The sequence below is a fragment of the Silurus meridionalis genome, chromosome 10 (genome assembly GCF_014805685.1).
Source record: "Silurus meridionalis isolate SWU-2019-XX chromosome 10, ASM1480568v1, whole genome shotgun sequence".
NCBI lineage: Eukaryota > Metazoa > Chordata > Actinopteri > Siluriformes > Siluridae > Silurus > Silurus meridionalis.
Genome location: NC_060893.1, coordinates 13,753,666 through 13,769,279, shown reverse-complemented (window position 1 = coordinate 13,769,279; position 15,614 = coordinate 13,753,666). Strand labels below are relative to the sequence as shown.

At 38.0% G+C, this 15,614-nt stretch overlaps 1 protein-coding gene and 1 non-coding gene across 3 annotated transcripts; both read right to left on the bottom strand.

Annotated features, from left to right (window-relative positions):
• Positions 1-12: 12 nt before the first annotated feature.
• On the bottom strand, positions 13-10,777 carry fbxo31 (F-box protein 31). 2 transcript variants are annotated; one of them, XM_046859113.1, is made up of 10 exons: positions 10,200-10,777; positions 7,773-7,844; positions 5,352-5,438; positions 4,741-4,817; positions 4,446-4,613; positions 4,264-4,338; positions 4,001-4,110; positions 3,667-3,820; positions 2,945-3,276; positions 13-2,758 (listed from the first exon to the last, which is right to left on the bottom strand). In XM_046859113.1, the coding sequence occupies exons 1-10, from the start codon at positions 10,612-10,614 to the stop codon at positions 2,536-2,538; spliced, it is 1,713 nt and encodes a 570-aa protein (XP_046715069.1). In that variant the 5' UTR covers positions 10,615-10,777; the 3' UTR covers positions 13-2,535. The 2 variants fall into 2 exon arrangements, with proteins under 2 accessions (XP_046715069.1, XP_046715071.1); XM_046859115.1 differs by lacking the exon at positions 5,352-5,438 and having other exon boundaries at positions 10,200-10,776.
• A 4,330-nt stretch (positions 10,778-15,107) lies between these two features.
• On the bottom strand, positions 15,108-15,180 carry trnar-acg. Its single transcript has one exon. It is a non-coding gene; the product is annotated as a tRNA-Arg (tRNA).
• Between the last annotated feature and the right edge of the window lie 434 nt (positions 15,181-15,614).

Below are 15,614 nucleotides of genomic sequence, written 5' to 3'. Positions count from 1 at the left end.
AGACAGACAGAGTTACATTTTACGCTAATTTATTGGGCGGAGATGGACACATAAGCTTCAAAGCTCCCTGAAGTCATGTGATGGTGTTACATTGGACATTAGTTTATGAGTTTATGAATCAAGTTAATGAATATATTCGACTTGAAACAGTTGTCAATGTCACCCAACAAACAGGCATATTCTTAACATATGCAATTATGTGCACCCATAAACAAAGCTCAAATATATTAATTAAATACTTTCATCCACATATAATTTATTTTATATTATAATGGTTAGTTTTTGCAAAGCTGCATTTTAATACAAAACTACACACAGATAGCTAGTCTGTGGTCAATGCCTATGCTGTCTAGGAAAGAGCACTTTGAGGGGAGTTGCTGCACAGCTTTTTGATCAAAACTCATCAAAAACAAAGGAAGCATGTCATACGTGTTGGTCTGCTGGAGGGTAAAGGCCTTGGAGTTTAACGTAACTCATCTTCTATGCTCCAATATTTAATGTTAGCAAGGCATGCAAATATAGATGTTATTAAAATCGCCTAACAAATATTTTGACTAGATGTGGTCAAGTGGCAAATTTCACTCAGAGCACCATCAATCTGTGGATCTTTCCATGAATCTGCTGAAGGCAGGACAAGGGCTGAGTTTTTGATCAATAGAAGCTAAGGCAGGCCCAAGCTGCCAGTCAGGCAATGTACATTTACCATTATACAAGTTTAACATTGCATTTTCTTTCTTAATGGATAAAAGCTTACTTGAGAAAACTACAATTAGAACATTCACTACTTACAATATATGATTGAAATTAGTATGATGTGTATTTTAAGCATATTATGCAAGGGAACAAATACGAAGGTGTGGTACCTGAGACAAAGCAATAAAATGAAGAAAATCCCCCCCAAATTGGCAACTGAGTGAATTCACTCACATTAGACAAATGCATTAGTACTTTAGGGCATGCACACTTCACAAAATATATGTCCATATGATAACTGCTTAGTTCTTCTAATTACATTTCCAGGTTAAATACTTTACTTTAGATGTGCCAGAATACAGAACTAGGCAAACTATAAAACCTAGCTGGCTGCTTTCATGAAGACAAATCCCAAGCTTGTAAAAGATGAGGTCATTTACTTTAGTGTGCTGTGATGTACTAAACCAGTTTATGTTTTATGAAACCAGCACAAAGGTCATATACTAACAATGAAAAAAATACATTTTTTGGAAAGAAATGTTCTGCTTTGCATTGGAGCCACAAGGCTAATGTAGCTAAATAAAAGTAATGGAAATCTGAATTAATAAATATTCATATACTTGTTTGAAAGACATTGTTAAGCTATATAATGTCGTTGAAATGCTCTTTATATTAGGAAATTAGAATCTTGTAGAATAATCTTATACACAATATCATGTAAATAACCTATATCTTTATAACTTTGGAGCAAAATGGTACAACATTGCACTAGGAAAAAACTACTGATTGTCCAAGATGGGTGACCCAAAAATATCACAGTGTTTGTTATTAATTAAATCAAAGCATCTGTACTTAAATCATAAGGACACACTAGCCTACTTAGGAATGGGATCAGAGATGTATTCACTGAAGGCATTTCATAAAAGAATTTGGGTAAAGTAGGCTCCCATTACTTGTTAGCTCTATTAGCCTCCTTGCTCTAATGCAAAAGTACACTAAGCAATTTGGGCTAATCAATTACAAATATCAATAAGTGAAAAATGGTTTTGCTTAAATATGCTGTAAATGTTTTTCCACAGGCTGCAGTAGTTATCTGTACAAATGATTCAAATAAATCCAGTGCAAAACTTCAAATGTCAAAAATCATCACCTTGGGCAATGCGGACATAAATAAAAGCAAAAGAATCAACAGTGCCAGACTTAAAAACAAACAAACAAAAAATGTAAATAAAAGCAGACAATTATAGACATTAAATTACCACAATTAAACGTTACGACCAACCAAACAGCTAAAAGCAGATTATGATAACTTCACTTAACTAACTTTAACAGCACAGGAAGCTACAATTTTCTAAGACTAGTCTCGGGATAAATAATGATGGTACAGAGGCACACTCAGTTTGTTCTGGAGTAAAATGTATCCTCATCTTCGGCATCTCCAGGTTACAAAAATAAATTAATTAAAAAGCTGATAAGAAAGCTTCAGTGTATAATACTACCTACAGTATATGATCTTGCCGTTGAAAACATACCTGTGTGTCAGGTTTTCCTTGTGCATGTATGAGATTACTGGGAGGTTTCCTCAGGTTGTGTGGGGATGTGTGGGGCTGAGAATGTAATCAGGATTTTAGGGTATATAGCACAGGAGTGGGCAGTTCCAATCCTGAAAGACCACAGCACTATACGCTTTTGTTTGACACACCCTAGGTTTGAATAATCAGTGGATTGATTATTAGTGCACACGTTGAGCCAAGCAAATTAAAGTCATGGCCCTGCAGGTCTGGAACTGCCAGTCCTTTTTATTATGTGTTAGATAAGAAGCAAGGTTAAAAAGGCCGCCAATCAGGATGTCCAGGACTGCATGTTGCGAAGCATGGCCTCAAAGCGCTCCATGCTGGGGGCCTGAGCATGTTCCAGCTTATCTGTCAAGCGGCTGTACAGGCTAAAAGACTTTAGCTCCAGCCAGATGAACCCAAAACGATCATCGTCAAAAAGGACGAACAGACCAGGGGTGCGCTCTGGACTCGTGAAGCCATGACCCGCTATCAGACCTGTTCCGTAGAAACTGACACACATTAAGAAATTAATGTTGGCATGTAATCTACAAATGTAACTTTTCCTTCAAATGACAAAAATGCTAGAAGGCATAGTTTTAATGCCTGTTTTAATGTAACTAATAGTATATTTCATATATGACCATTTACAAGACAATCCTGAACTTTACAGTAACATGATCAAGATTTCTACTTACCATATTTTGCATGATCGTGGGTACACCTCATTTCGAGCCATGACCCCTAAAGGCAGGACAAAAGGCTGAGGTTCATCCTGATCGCTAGAAGCTTCGGCACACCCTGCATCCTCAGCTCCTGAGCTAGAGGCAGCATCAGAACCCTCTGCCTCTGAAGTACCGACGGTTGGGGCAGCTTTGCCTGAGGCACCCCTCTGAATCTCTTCTTGTACCCCCAACACCAAACGAGAAAGCTCATCAATGTTTCGCTGGTGCTCCAAGTCAGGCAGTTGTACTGGCCGACTCAGGTCTATGTCTAAGGTCAGCTGACCCGCTGGTACATTAGGGTCACCCTGAGATGCAAACGGTGATCAGTCAAACTTTCACTTCTATAGACACCACACAATACAGGGCCAAATAAAAAAAATAAAAAAAGGTCTGAATTACACTGTCATAGCTGCCCCAGCATACTTATTCCACATAGGAATGTATTGTGCTTTAATGTGGCCATATGCTACTGAAGGATCTACATAATAATGATAATTATGTATCCAACAGAGCAGGGTATAATGCTGGAACACAATGATTAAAGTAGCGTAAACAAAACAGAGGCTAAATCTAACCTGGTTCACTGACCCAAGCATCATCATAATAATAACAGAATAAAAGAAAGAAAGAAAACAGGTAGAAAAGAACTTCAGATAAGTAAATCTACACAAGTGTGATAAAGCAGAGCGACTTACTGTTAGTTTGGTGGCTTTGGCCCGAGAGCCATGGAAGCTCAGCATAATGATCTCCAGGCCATGGCTGCCATATGTACCTTTAAAAAGGCCTGGCTGCAGCAGGTCCGAAGGGAGGCACGGGGGCAAGTAGATCCGCCGATACGTCAGGCAATTACTGTAAGCACATGAAATGCTAAACTCGCATTTTTTCGTATTGTATACTGTTTTGAAAAAAGACTGTACTAAAATATTTTTTCTGAATATTCTGATTTCTCTGATTTGTCCCCAGTCCTTTAAAAGGATGTATTTTACGATATAAAGCTATATGATAACTACTCATATATAGCATACTTACTCATATTGGCTGGTGTAGATAAACTTCATGAGAATCAACTCCTGCATGTGTTCATGAAAAATATCCTCTAGTGTCCGTCCCCATTCCTCCTCCAACCATGTCCGAAACTCCTGCACAGACACACACGATTTTCTCTTCATTGCCCAACCCTCCATAATCTCAGCACTAGCTCAAGAAATTAATCCTAAAGCCACAATCATTCTCAAACTTCTTAATCATTTTAACAGTAAAAACACCATTTGTGTGGCTGGTGGGTCCTTTACCTCTTGTCTTCCCCCCGGCATTCGATGATGATCTGTTTGGTTGCACTTGGTAGAAAACTCATCTCTTTTTACTGTCTGCAAACCGCAAGCACAAGTCACATAATAACACCACCTACCCCTTGTCTTTAAAATAGTAATAAATAATGAAACTTGCTTTGCTTTTGAACATATGCTAATCTAACCTGAATGTCTCCTTTGTGAGGCCCTCTGTGACCATACATGCACTCCACTGTGGCTTTGTTATGCTCCCACATGTGGATGCGGAAAAGAGGTCGCCGTCTCATGGGATCCTCCACACGTGGATCATGGGGTGGTAGATACATCCAGCCAATGATAAACAATCCATCCACCTATCCAGGCCAGTAACAGAACACAGTTGCCTCTTGGGTGAAATTATTTCACAGTGAGATACCAACAGTGTAAAAATAGAAGGTGGGTTATTAAGCGTTAAGAGCATGTGACAGTGATGGGACTTACCACTACGTTTAGCAGACCTCCGTAGGGGCCTATGTCTGGCTGCCAGAGACCCAAAATGTATCTGTATGGATAGAGTACTGCAACACAAAGGTACAAACTTCCAGAAATCACAAAGAGGTGTGCAAATTTTCATGCAATAGTAACAAATCAATACCGCTTAAATAAAGAGAAATAAATTATTGCAGATCATTCAGGCATGGTGTGTAGCTATGTGTAGTTGTCTAGTGAGAGACTTGGTACTGCAAATGACAGAATTAGCCATTCAATTTGTCTGATAAGACGTTAACAATAATCATTATTAACCTCTTATTTTCGCTCAGCAAGTATGCAGTGTGGATATAAGCAAGAGTTATTACTAAAATAACCACTTCACACCATTATATCAGGTTAGATTCTACAGGCCGGTGTGTGTCATTTCTCCACACATGCAGGACAGAGAGGCATGCCAGATACCAGGTAAAAGATGCCCTTTATGCTGATATAACATCAATCCTCTCCCCACAGCTTGTACCCATCAACTATACAGATCCCAGAACAGCAGCAAAGGGCAGCCTCTACAATATCATATCCTGAGTCCACCACATTCAGCGCACACACCAAGCAGTACATACAGTGTGTATACACGTCCCGGTAGTCCATGTGCTCATAATCGGGCAGAAGCTTCATAAAACGCCCCGACTTCACCCTAGGGTTCACACCTGCATATGTGAACCAACCAGAGGAGGACAACAGAGGCAAGAAAAAACAAGAGCTGACCACTTATCCAAGGTGCACATCCAAGTGTGTGTTTTGAAAGAATCTAGGGCTGCAACAACTAATCGATAAAATCGATAATAATCGTTAATTCGTTGTCAACAAATGCAGTTATCAATTTATTTGGGCTGCTCAAGTTACGGGTTAGTGTGATGGCAAGACAACACAGCCGCTTGCAAAAAGGGCTGAGAGTACAGGGTCAAGCGACGGCAGGAAAAAGCGTGCGTCCCAAGTGATCAAAGGCATGAGAGCATTTTATATTAAAATGCTGCAAGACTCTTAAACCTGCAAGTTAAGCAAAGCAAAGTTTGTGTGGCATAGAAGTACCACAGTGATGCATGAGCACATAAAAAGAAAACACACTGGTGTCATGGAAGAAGGTGAAACATCAGCATGGTTTGCAAAAACTGTATAATCCTCATAATGTTAAAATGGTATAGTTTAATGAAGTGCTATTGTGTAAACTGTTTGTATGCTAACTTCAGGACAGTCGTACTGGAGCTCAGGAGGAGCTCAGACTGTGGTGCTCAGTGATTAAGCCATTGGACTTTGGATCAGAAGGTCACAGGTTCAAATTCCACCACCACCACCAAGCTGCCACTGCTGGGCCCTTGAGCAAGACCCTTAACCCTGCACAGTTTTAACTCGCTCTGTATAAGAGCATCTGCCAAATGCCATAAATGTACTACATTTATGGCATACTAGTAAACATCTGTTTTGCTGCGTGATTTACTGCAGCTTTACAACATTTAAATGCTCGTTTTTAATGTTTCATTTATTTAATTTATGCATAAATTATTTTAACATTATACAAAATTAAATTAATAATATATTCTAGATGCTTTTTTCTTCACAAATGACAGAATGTCTGTATTTTTTAAAACAAAAATCATCAAAACAATGTTGTATTATATTTTATATGGAATTTTTTAATTTATATTTTTATAGATAGATAGATAGATAGATAGATAGATAGATAGATAGATAGATAGATAGATAGATAGATAGATAGATAGATAGACAGACAGACAGACAGACATCCCAGCATGAGTGAATCTGTTCTAAGGAGAAATCTCCCATTTGCTCCTTAACAAGCAGCCACTATAAACTTTAAAATGTAAAAATGATTGTTAAACTCAGTATAATAACATGAGGCTTTTGCATTTTTTTAAAATACACTTTCATAGATAAATGCCCTGAATTAGTCCGATTAATTGATTAACAAAATAAGCGTTAGTTGCAGCCCTAAAAGAATAAAAAAGAAACAGAGTAAACTATAAAGCGTGCTTCGATATGAAAATGACAAGAAAGGCTTTATTTTATGAATTATGAAAACAGGGGTTTCCATACAAAACTAAGAACATATTGTAACATTTCAGTAAACAAAGACATAATTCAGAGAATTGTGTTTACAAAAACCTGATCATTACAGTTTCTATTGGGAGATCTTTTGTTGTTTATCCAGTCTCATGCATTATGCTCTGTTTCATCCTGCAGCATATAGTTTTTAAACTGTAAAGTTGATTTTACTGATGTAATTCAACAACAGCACTTGAAGTAAGTGAGTTTTCTCAATACAGTGAAACATGCCTGTGCAAAGACACTGTATACAGATGTTAGGTTGAAAGAAAAAGTGGAGTAGTCTATAGAATCTTTTTCCTGGCTCTATCTACAAAGCCAAATCCTCAACAGAATACTGCGCAAAAAATAAATTAGGCCTAAATCATACATTCCCAGGGACAGTCAGTGTTGATGCAGTTAGGGGCCATTAGGTGTGGACACTGCAGCATTAACATTAGAGCGCAGCAGAAGGCCATTAAGAGCGAGTACAACTCTATATAGTCTAGACAAAGCTGAAAGCGTATTCTATGCAAAAGGAAAGAAGAATACTGGGTGGATGTAGCATGCTTTTCTACATCATATTTTCAGGTCAGTTTTACAAACTTGCATGTATTAAAACCAAATCTAACATATTCTAAACTGTATCGGCATATATATATATATATATATATATATATATATATATATATATATATATAAAGCAAAACAAAAGTTTATTTATAGTAATACTGTATTGTTTCTTCGTCATTATCCCCACAATATCACAAAACCTAACCTAACGATCAGATATTTGTTGACTTTTTGGGAGGGGTCTAACCTAATTCAGAATGTTTCTATCTTGCTAAATCATGGCAACAATCTTTTAAACCAATTAAGCCAATTATTTAAACCTGACACAACAGAGGTCCTTCTGATTTTTTAAATATGAGGATCCTTACGTTTGACATAAAGCTCCCGGCTGGACACCCCTGCCACCTCCATCTTCCGCAGGTCATCCTTCATGCCAAACTCTAAAAAAGTGATTAAAAAGAAGAAAACACAATACTTTGGGTCATGTGTGTGTAGAGTATTACATATTTACATGTTGTGCTGTATACTTTTATATATTGTATATATTCTATACTTTACATGCTGTATATACTTTTGTAATTAAAGTGCTAAGGCAAACTACTTGTCAATTTTGCACACATATTAGTGAGAATTCAATGCTGCATCCCAAACTGCAGAATATACATTAGAGCAATATTAACAGTAGGTAATTACACTGAAGGTGTTTGTCAGTATTCAGATCAGGACATGGAAACATGTTCGTGTTCAACTCACTAGTTGAACAAATACTAGCATTAATAGTCAAAATGCTGTAATCTTCTCAGAAGCACAGAAATATTGTACAGATATAATAATAATATTAAACAAATCATTGTGACTGTTGCAATTTAAAAACCTGTTGGTTGCTTTGCTGTAATCTTAGTCTGCTGCTGTTTACCTATCTAAATCAGATATTCCTCTGTGTACCCAGTGTCGGCGTGAGAGAATACAGAATGAGGGGGCCTCATGTTTAACTGGGGGGCCTCTCTCATTCACATACTATTACTATTATTATAATTATTATATTTCAATAAACATAAAATATTAAACGTGCCACTCACTGTAAACCATAATTTATCATAACTCTTAAGTGCAAGACTCACAAAAACACACAAATTAACCACGACTAGCATAGTGGCAGCGTGTATGTAATTGGCTGACTATGTTAGCACTGCATTATGAGTTAGTAATTTTTAATTTTTTTTATTTACTTATACTCTTCATTCTTTAACCAGTAAAATCAATTTGTAAAAAAATTGTTTAAACTATTAAGTTCATTATTATTTTGAGACGTATGAAGTACGAAGTACTCAAGTGGCCGGGCCACGCCCCCCAGGGCCCGCTCATGGCGCCGACTACAAACCAATTCACATAAACGAGACCTAGCAATAGAGTTTTTCACAATCTTACTCTTTCCCTGATTGGCTTTAGGCTCCCTTCTATTGAAAAGTATTCCAAATCTAGTTGTACAGAAACTAGGGGTGTGGTGATAATTCGACATATCAAAGATGTCATATGATGAATGCGGACAAAATTCCAGTCCTACATTCCTGACTCAATGCTGATGGTGAATTAGCGTGGCATGACTGTTCCTGTGACTTACAGCAGCTCAGCAACAGTATTTTATTTTCACCAACTTAATAGTAAATAAAAATCCTGTGCAAGGCAGCTTTAAGTACTCATTTTTTTTACATGTTTTATGAAGGGTTGCCAGGTGTATTGTTTTCTTTTGCAAGCCAAATGGGTAAACTGGTGTTGATGTTAATGTAAACTATATTTACACTGACTATTTACTATGTATGTGAGCTATGGATACCATACAAATGCACTAGTTTTACTTAAGTTAAATGATAGATACTAAAGTATGAATAGAAATAAAGAACAGTCACTTAAAAATATAAATTACATTGTCTGAGGTTGGTGGCTGAAGATTCAGTAATGATGGGTAGTGTTGCTGTTTTTACATATCTAGGGGTCGGTCCTGAATTTACCCCACTGTACGTGGAGCTTTACATCTCTGAGAATTCCCACTGGGTTTGCAGGTTTTCTCATACCTCCCATATACATGCCTTAGTCTGGACCGGCTATGGTATACTTCCCCTAGTTGTGAATGACCTGTTTTAATGTGTGCACAAAATGTTCATTAACAGATAGGTGGTCCATCCAGGGTTGTACTCCAGCTCACAGCCAGACTTCAGACCCACCTTGACCCTGACCAGAATAAAGCTGTTTACCCAAACTGGTTTTAGTTAGTAGAGATCAGTGTATCTGTATAAATATTGTGTTATAAAATGTGCTTTGTGATGTTAGATGTAAATATTACAACATATTTGGCGATTGAAGTCAGAGTTTTGGGAGCCTTTTTCTATTGACAATTGAGCTAGTTTTAAATGCCAGTGGACTGTTTTTTTTTTTTTTTTTCAATAGATCTGGCAACCTTGACCCAAGGTTCCGATTAATATTTTGCATAATCTTTATTACAATGCCTTTATATCCACAAGTGTAATAGTTTGCACTTGCAAACAAATCGTATGCAATTGTAACATGACGATCTTTGATCAGTGGCAATATTAATATTAATATATTAATATTGACAGTGTTGACAGGGCAGTAGAAAGTGACAGACAGACAGACAGACCAACCGACCGCGTAGAAAATTAACCCACTGAAGGCAACAGCCAGATTTGGATCAAAACTATTTATAAATAGCGTCACATAATGCCATTTAATCTATAATCTATAATCTATAATGTTTGATAAATGCATGAGTGGTTTACCCGCTGCACAGCGTCTTCTCCATATAGTCTCAGTGCTGAGGATCTGTCTGAATTTCTTGCACACCAGGGCCAGGTTGGGCAGCACCGTACCGGGCAGAGAGGAGAAGATCTCTACCAGAAGCTCGGGTGGTAAATCCAACAGAGATCGTGGCGCTGCTGTTGCTGTTGTTGTTGTTGCTGCAGCACAGGCCCTGTCTTCTTCATCCTCCGAGCCCGCGACGTCGCACACAGCGCTACGGCCTTTAGGACCAGCTCTGAGGACGCGCGCTTTGCCTTTGCCCACGATCTTTTCCTCCTCCTCTTCCTCGTCCATGTCCAGCTCCGAGTCGCTCTCCTGGTCGCGCTGGCCGTTCCTCTGTCTCCGCCTGCACCGCCGCGACTGACCCACCCCACATAGCCTGGCACACACCGCCATCTGAGCTCAACGCCAACCGGCCACCATTACTTTACATTACATTACATCAGCTGTCCGAGCCGCCAGTTCCTCCGCTTTCCCTTTCTCCTGTCCTTTCACTGGATCTCCTGACCAGCGATTTCTTCCGACTTGTTACCTTTCCCAACTGTATTCCGTCCTGGCCCCGCCTCCTGTATTCGGATTTGCTGTCAGGATGAACCCAGCGTTGATTGATTCCTATTGATAGGTCAAAGAGCTGTTTATAAACATCAGCCAATCCGGTTGCAGGAGGAGAAACGGGTGCGGACAAAAATTTCATTTCAGTTCAGTTCAATGTTATTTGTGTACCATTTTTAAAAAGAGACCCGTTCACAAAGCACCTTTACACATATTCGAATATATAAGACATAAAGCAAAAAGCAGGATTGATATTACTCGCAGAGTTAGCGTATGATGATCTTAGGAAGCAATAAGGGTTCAAACTGACACATTTGGTTTATTTGACATCTGATCACAAAAAAAAAAAAAAAAAGATTTATCACAAATAAAAATCCAATTCTGTCAGTTAATATATATTTTTTATTAATCAGTTTTTGTTCAAAGTTGTTCTCCTTTAAACTCAGTCATGAGCAATTAACTTCCATAAAATTACTTGATATATTTTGGCCTTTTCATGTGCTAAGAATTTGCATGACATGCTGATAAATATTCTTCTAATATATAGCTGTAAATAGTACTTCAGAAATTTTTGTTTGTTTGTTTGTTTGTTTGTTTGTTTGTTTGTTTGTTTGGGGGTGGCTGTTCCACGGTCATTTAACTTTTTCAGCTCTATGAACTTGGCCATTTTTTCCCCAAGTTTTATAGTGTTGTGCATGTGCCTGGGCATTTGTGGGTGATTGCAACTTATTAACATGTACACACAAAAATAAAAAATCTGGTGTAAATATGATGTTCTGTTTGGTTTAGACAAAAGTGGACATACAACTTATCTCAGACTCTGATGAATGAGGCCAATTCTATGCAGCTTTAAACCAGTGACTCCAGCATGACTATCTATGACAGCATAACTAAGAGGGAGATTCAGATCATTCTGATGGTGATCTAAATCAAAAGACATGTTTCCATGACTTGGCAGTTTCCCAAGACAATGCATGTAAAGCCAGTAGTGTCAATGATCCCTTTTCACATAGATTCATAATGTATTTTCTTTTTGTTTAGCAAAGTAAAAAATACTAAGCATTCAGAGCCAAAACAAAGGGTTAATTAAATAAACTGTATTTCCTTTTAAACCTATCTACCTGTCTGAAAGCTTTCAGTGCCATTAAATAATTTTTCGCCAAAATTTGAATTCATGACCACATACATACAAAAAAGAAATGGAAGGCAGTTAATAGAACATGTTCATAACATAAATGTTTATTCAGAATCGGCATCGGAGAATCCCAAATTCAGTTTATGTAAACCTGTTAATCATTCTTTCCACTAGTAATCTGAGGAATGAACACTTATAATGCCAGTATATATCTGTATATATAGTTATTATTGTTTAAATTGTACATTAATACTGAAGGCATCAAACTATTAAAGAACATGTATGGAATATAGTAGTAAACAAATACAAGTTGAACAACCCAGAGTATATTTATATTTCAGATTGTCGAAAGTAGCTACATTTAGCTGTGATGACAGTTTGGCAATCTCATGGCATTCTCTGATCAGATTAATGAGGTAGTTACCTGGAATGGGTTTAATTCACAGCTCTGACATTTCTTGCCGTCTTGCCTCCATTTCTTGTGCTTCAGTCGTGTTGTGCAGAGGAAACTGTGAATACAACAGATACAAATCCATATTATGGAAAGAAACACTCAGTTAAGTGAAGAGAAAAGAATCCTCAAGTGCAGTCTTCAAAACCATCAAACGCTATAGGGAACCAGACTCTCATGAGGACTGTCCCAGGAAAGGTAGACCAAGAGTTACTTCTGCTGCAGTTTACTAGAATTATCTGCCTCAGAACATGCTAATTTACAGTGGGGCAAAAAAGTATTTAGTCAGCCACCAATTGTGCAAGTTCTCTCACTTAAAAAGATGAGAGAGGCCTGTAATTTTCATCATAGGTACACTATAACTATGAGAGACAAAATGGAAGAAAAAAAAAATCCCGAAAATCACATTGTCTGATTTTTTAATAATTTATTTGCAAATTATGGTGGAAAATAAGTGTTTGAACACCTGCAAAAAAGCAAGATTTCTGGCTCTCACAGACCTGTAACTTCTTCTTTAAGAGGCTCCTCTGTCCTCCACTTGTTACCTGTATTAATAGCACCTGTTTGAACCCGTTATCAGTAAAAAAGACACCTGTACACAACCTCAAACAGTCAGACTCCAAACTCCACAATGGCCAAGACCAAAGAGCTGTCAAAGGACATCAGAAACAAAATTGTAGACCTGCACCAGGCTGTGAAGACTAAAACGCCGCCAGGGACTTAAATCCTGCAGTGCCAGAAGTGGCCCCCTGCTTTAGCCAGTACATGTCCGGGTCTGTCTGAAGTTTGCTAGAGAGCATTTGGATGATCCAGAAGAGGATTGGGAGAATGTCATATGGCCAGATGAAACCAAAATAGAACTTCTTGGTAAAAACTCAACTTGTCGTGTTTGGAGGAAAAATAATGCTTAGTTGCATCCAAAGAACACCATACCTACTATGAAGCATGGGGGTGGAAACATCATGCTTTGGGGCTGTTTTTCTGCAAAGGTACCAGGACGACTGAACAGTGTAAAGGAAAGAATGAATGGGGCCATGTATCGTGAGATTTTGAGTGAAAACCTCCTTTCATCAGCAAGGGCATTGAAGATGAAACGTGGCTGGGTCTTTCAGCATGACAATGATCCCAAACACACCGCCCGGGCAACCAAGGAGTGGCTTCGTAAGAAGCATTTCAAGGTCCTGGAGTGGCCTAGCCAGTCTTCAGATCTCAACCTCATAGAAAATCTTTGGAGGGAGTTGAAAATCCATGTTGCCCAGTGACAGTCCCAAAACATCACATCTGAGGAGATCTGCATGGAGGAATGGGCCAAACTACCAGCAACAGTGTGTAAAAACCTTGTGGAGACTTACAAAAAACATTTAATCTCTGTCATTGCCAACAAAGGGTATATAACAAAGTATTAAGATTAACTTTGGTTATTGAACAAATACTTATTTTCCACCATAATTTGCAAATAAATTCTTTAAAAATCAGACAATGTGATATTCTGGATTTTTTTTGTATATGGATTCATCTTTGTAAGTGGGAGAACTTGCACAATTGGTGGCTGACTAAATGTTTTTTGCCCCAATGCACATAAACGCTGTCCATTGTTCAGAGGACACTGTGTGAGTCAGGCCTTCATGGTTGAATTAGATTAGATTAGATTAGATTAGATTAGATTAGATTAGATTAGATCAGATTAGATTAGATCAGATTAGATTAGATTAGATTAAACTTTATTGTCATTATGGTACATGTACAGAGCCAATGAAATGCAGTTAGCATCTAACCAGAAGTGCATCAGTGGCCTATTAACAATAAATAGCAGTAAGATAAATAGGTTATGAGGTCCATATATACAGGGGTGAGGGTGAATAATGCACAGAAGGTGCAGTAGGTAATAATATTTTATATATATATATATATATATATATATATATATATATATATATATATATACAGTAGTGCATTGATAAACGTGAATTGTGGATGGTGCATAAATGCATAGTGGATAAGCAGTCTTCAGTCTGTTTGTGAGGGCTCTGAGGCACCTGGGGCACCTGGGGTGAAAGGTATCTTTGATAATGCCCCTTTCCCTTCCCATATATCATTATTTTTAAACAACAGCAAACAGAAGAGACTTGTTTGTGCCTAGAAACACCACTTTGTTAGATGTACAGAGGGTGATGGTATAGTTCCTAAATGTTTGAATCCCAATGTGAAGCATGAAGGAGGAGGTGTGGGAGGTGTTTTGTTGGTAACACTGTTGATGATTTAGTAAAATTGAGAAAATATTAAACCAGCATAGCTATAACAGCAGATGTTATCCAATCTGGTTTGCACTAAACTATTATTTGTTTTCTAAGAGGACAATGATCCCAAACACACTTCTAGATTATGTAAGAGCAATTTCTTCAAGAAGGAGAGTGATGGAATGCTGCATCAGATGACTTGGCCATCTCAATCACCCTATCTAAATCCAGCTGAGATGGTTTGGGATGAGTTGGACAAAAGAGTGAAGGAAAAGCAGCTAACAAGCACTTAACATCTCTTGGAACTGCTCAAGATTGTTGGAACAATTCCAGGTGACTACCTCATGAGACTGTCTGAGATAACACCAAAAGTGTGCAAAGCTGTCCTCAAAGGAAAAGTTGGCGAAATGTGGAATATTTGTTTTCACATTCTGAAATTATATCCTTTAATCACCCGTCGATTTACACGAAATGGTTGTTTTAGGTGCAGGAAAGTAAATGGTATGAAAAGAATCGAGCCAGCCAGGAGTCGAACCTAGAATCTTCTGATCCGTAGTCAGACGCGTTATCCATTGCGCCACTGGCCCTGTGGGGTATCGAGGGGGCTACTGTGTTATTATGGGGTTACACGGTAACACGTTTTAGTCGCTTAAAACTCAGTACTCCAGGTTGATGTCTGTCCCGGGACTCTAATAGACTTCACACTACCTATATTTCATTAACGCTCATTACTGAGAATCAGCGGTATTTGTTCAACAACGTGTTTTATTCTCAAGCTCAGGGTTTAGGTTTGCAGTGAAACTTTATCTTTTGTCTTAGAGCAGTAAGTGTATCCGAACTGCTTCTATTTCAAAAGTAGATTTTTTTTTCATTAAAGAGATACAGTATATAAATAGTTTAATTATGATAGAAAATTCCGCTGACTGTTATGGATCATTGATTACTAGAGGAGGCGAACCGCACAATCAGAATCCAGTCACTTCTCGCGCGCGTTACGTTATTTCCTTGACGTGTGTAATGA

What these genes read in the sequence shown, in the direction of transcription:
- fbxo31 (XM_046859113.1), bottom strand. Translation starts at nt 10,614, where the DNA reads ATGGCGGTGTGTGCCAGGCTATGTGGGGTGGGTCAGTCGCGGCGGTGC. An exon ending in GAGAAGACGCTGTGCAGCGG is followed by an intron (nt 7,845 to 10,199) that starts GTAAACCACTCA and finishes TCACTTTTTTAG; the next exon opens with AGTTTGGCATGAAGGATGAC. An exon ending in CCGGGAGCTTTATGTCAAAC is followed by an intron (nt 5,439 to 7,772) that starts GTAAGGATCCTC and finishes TCACATATGCAG; the next exon opens with GTGTGAACCCTAGGGTGAAG.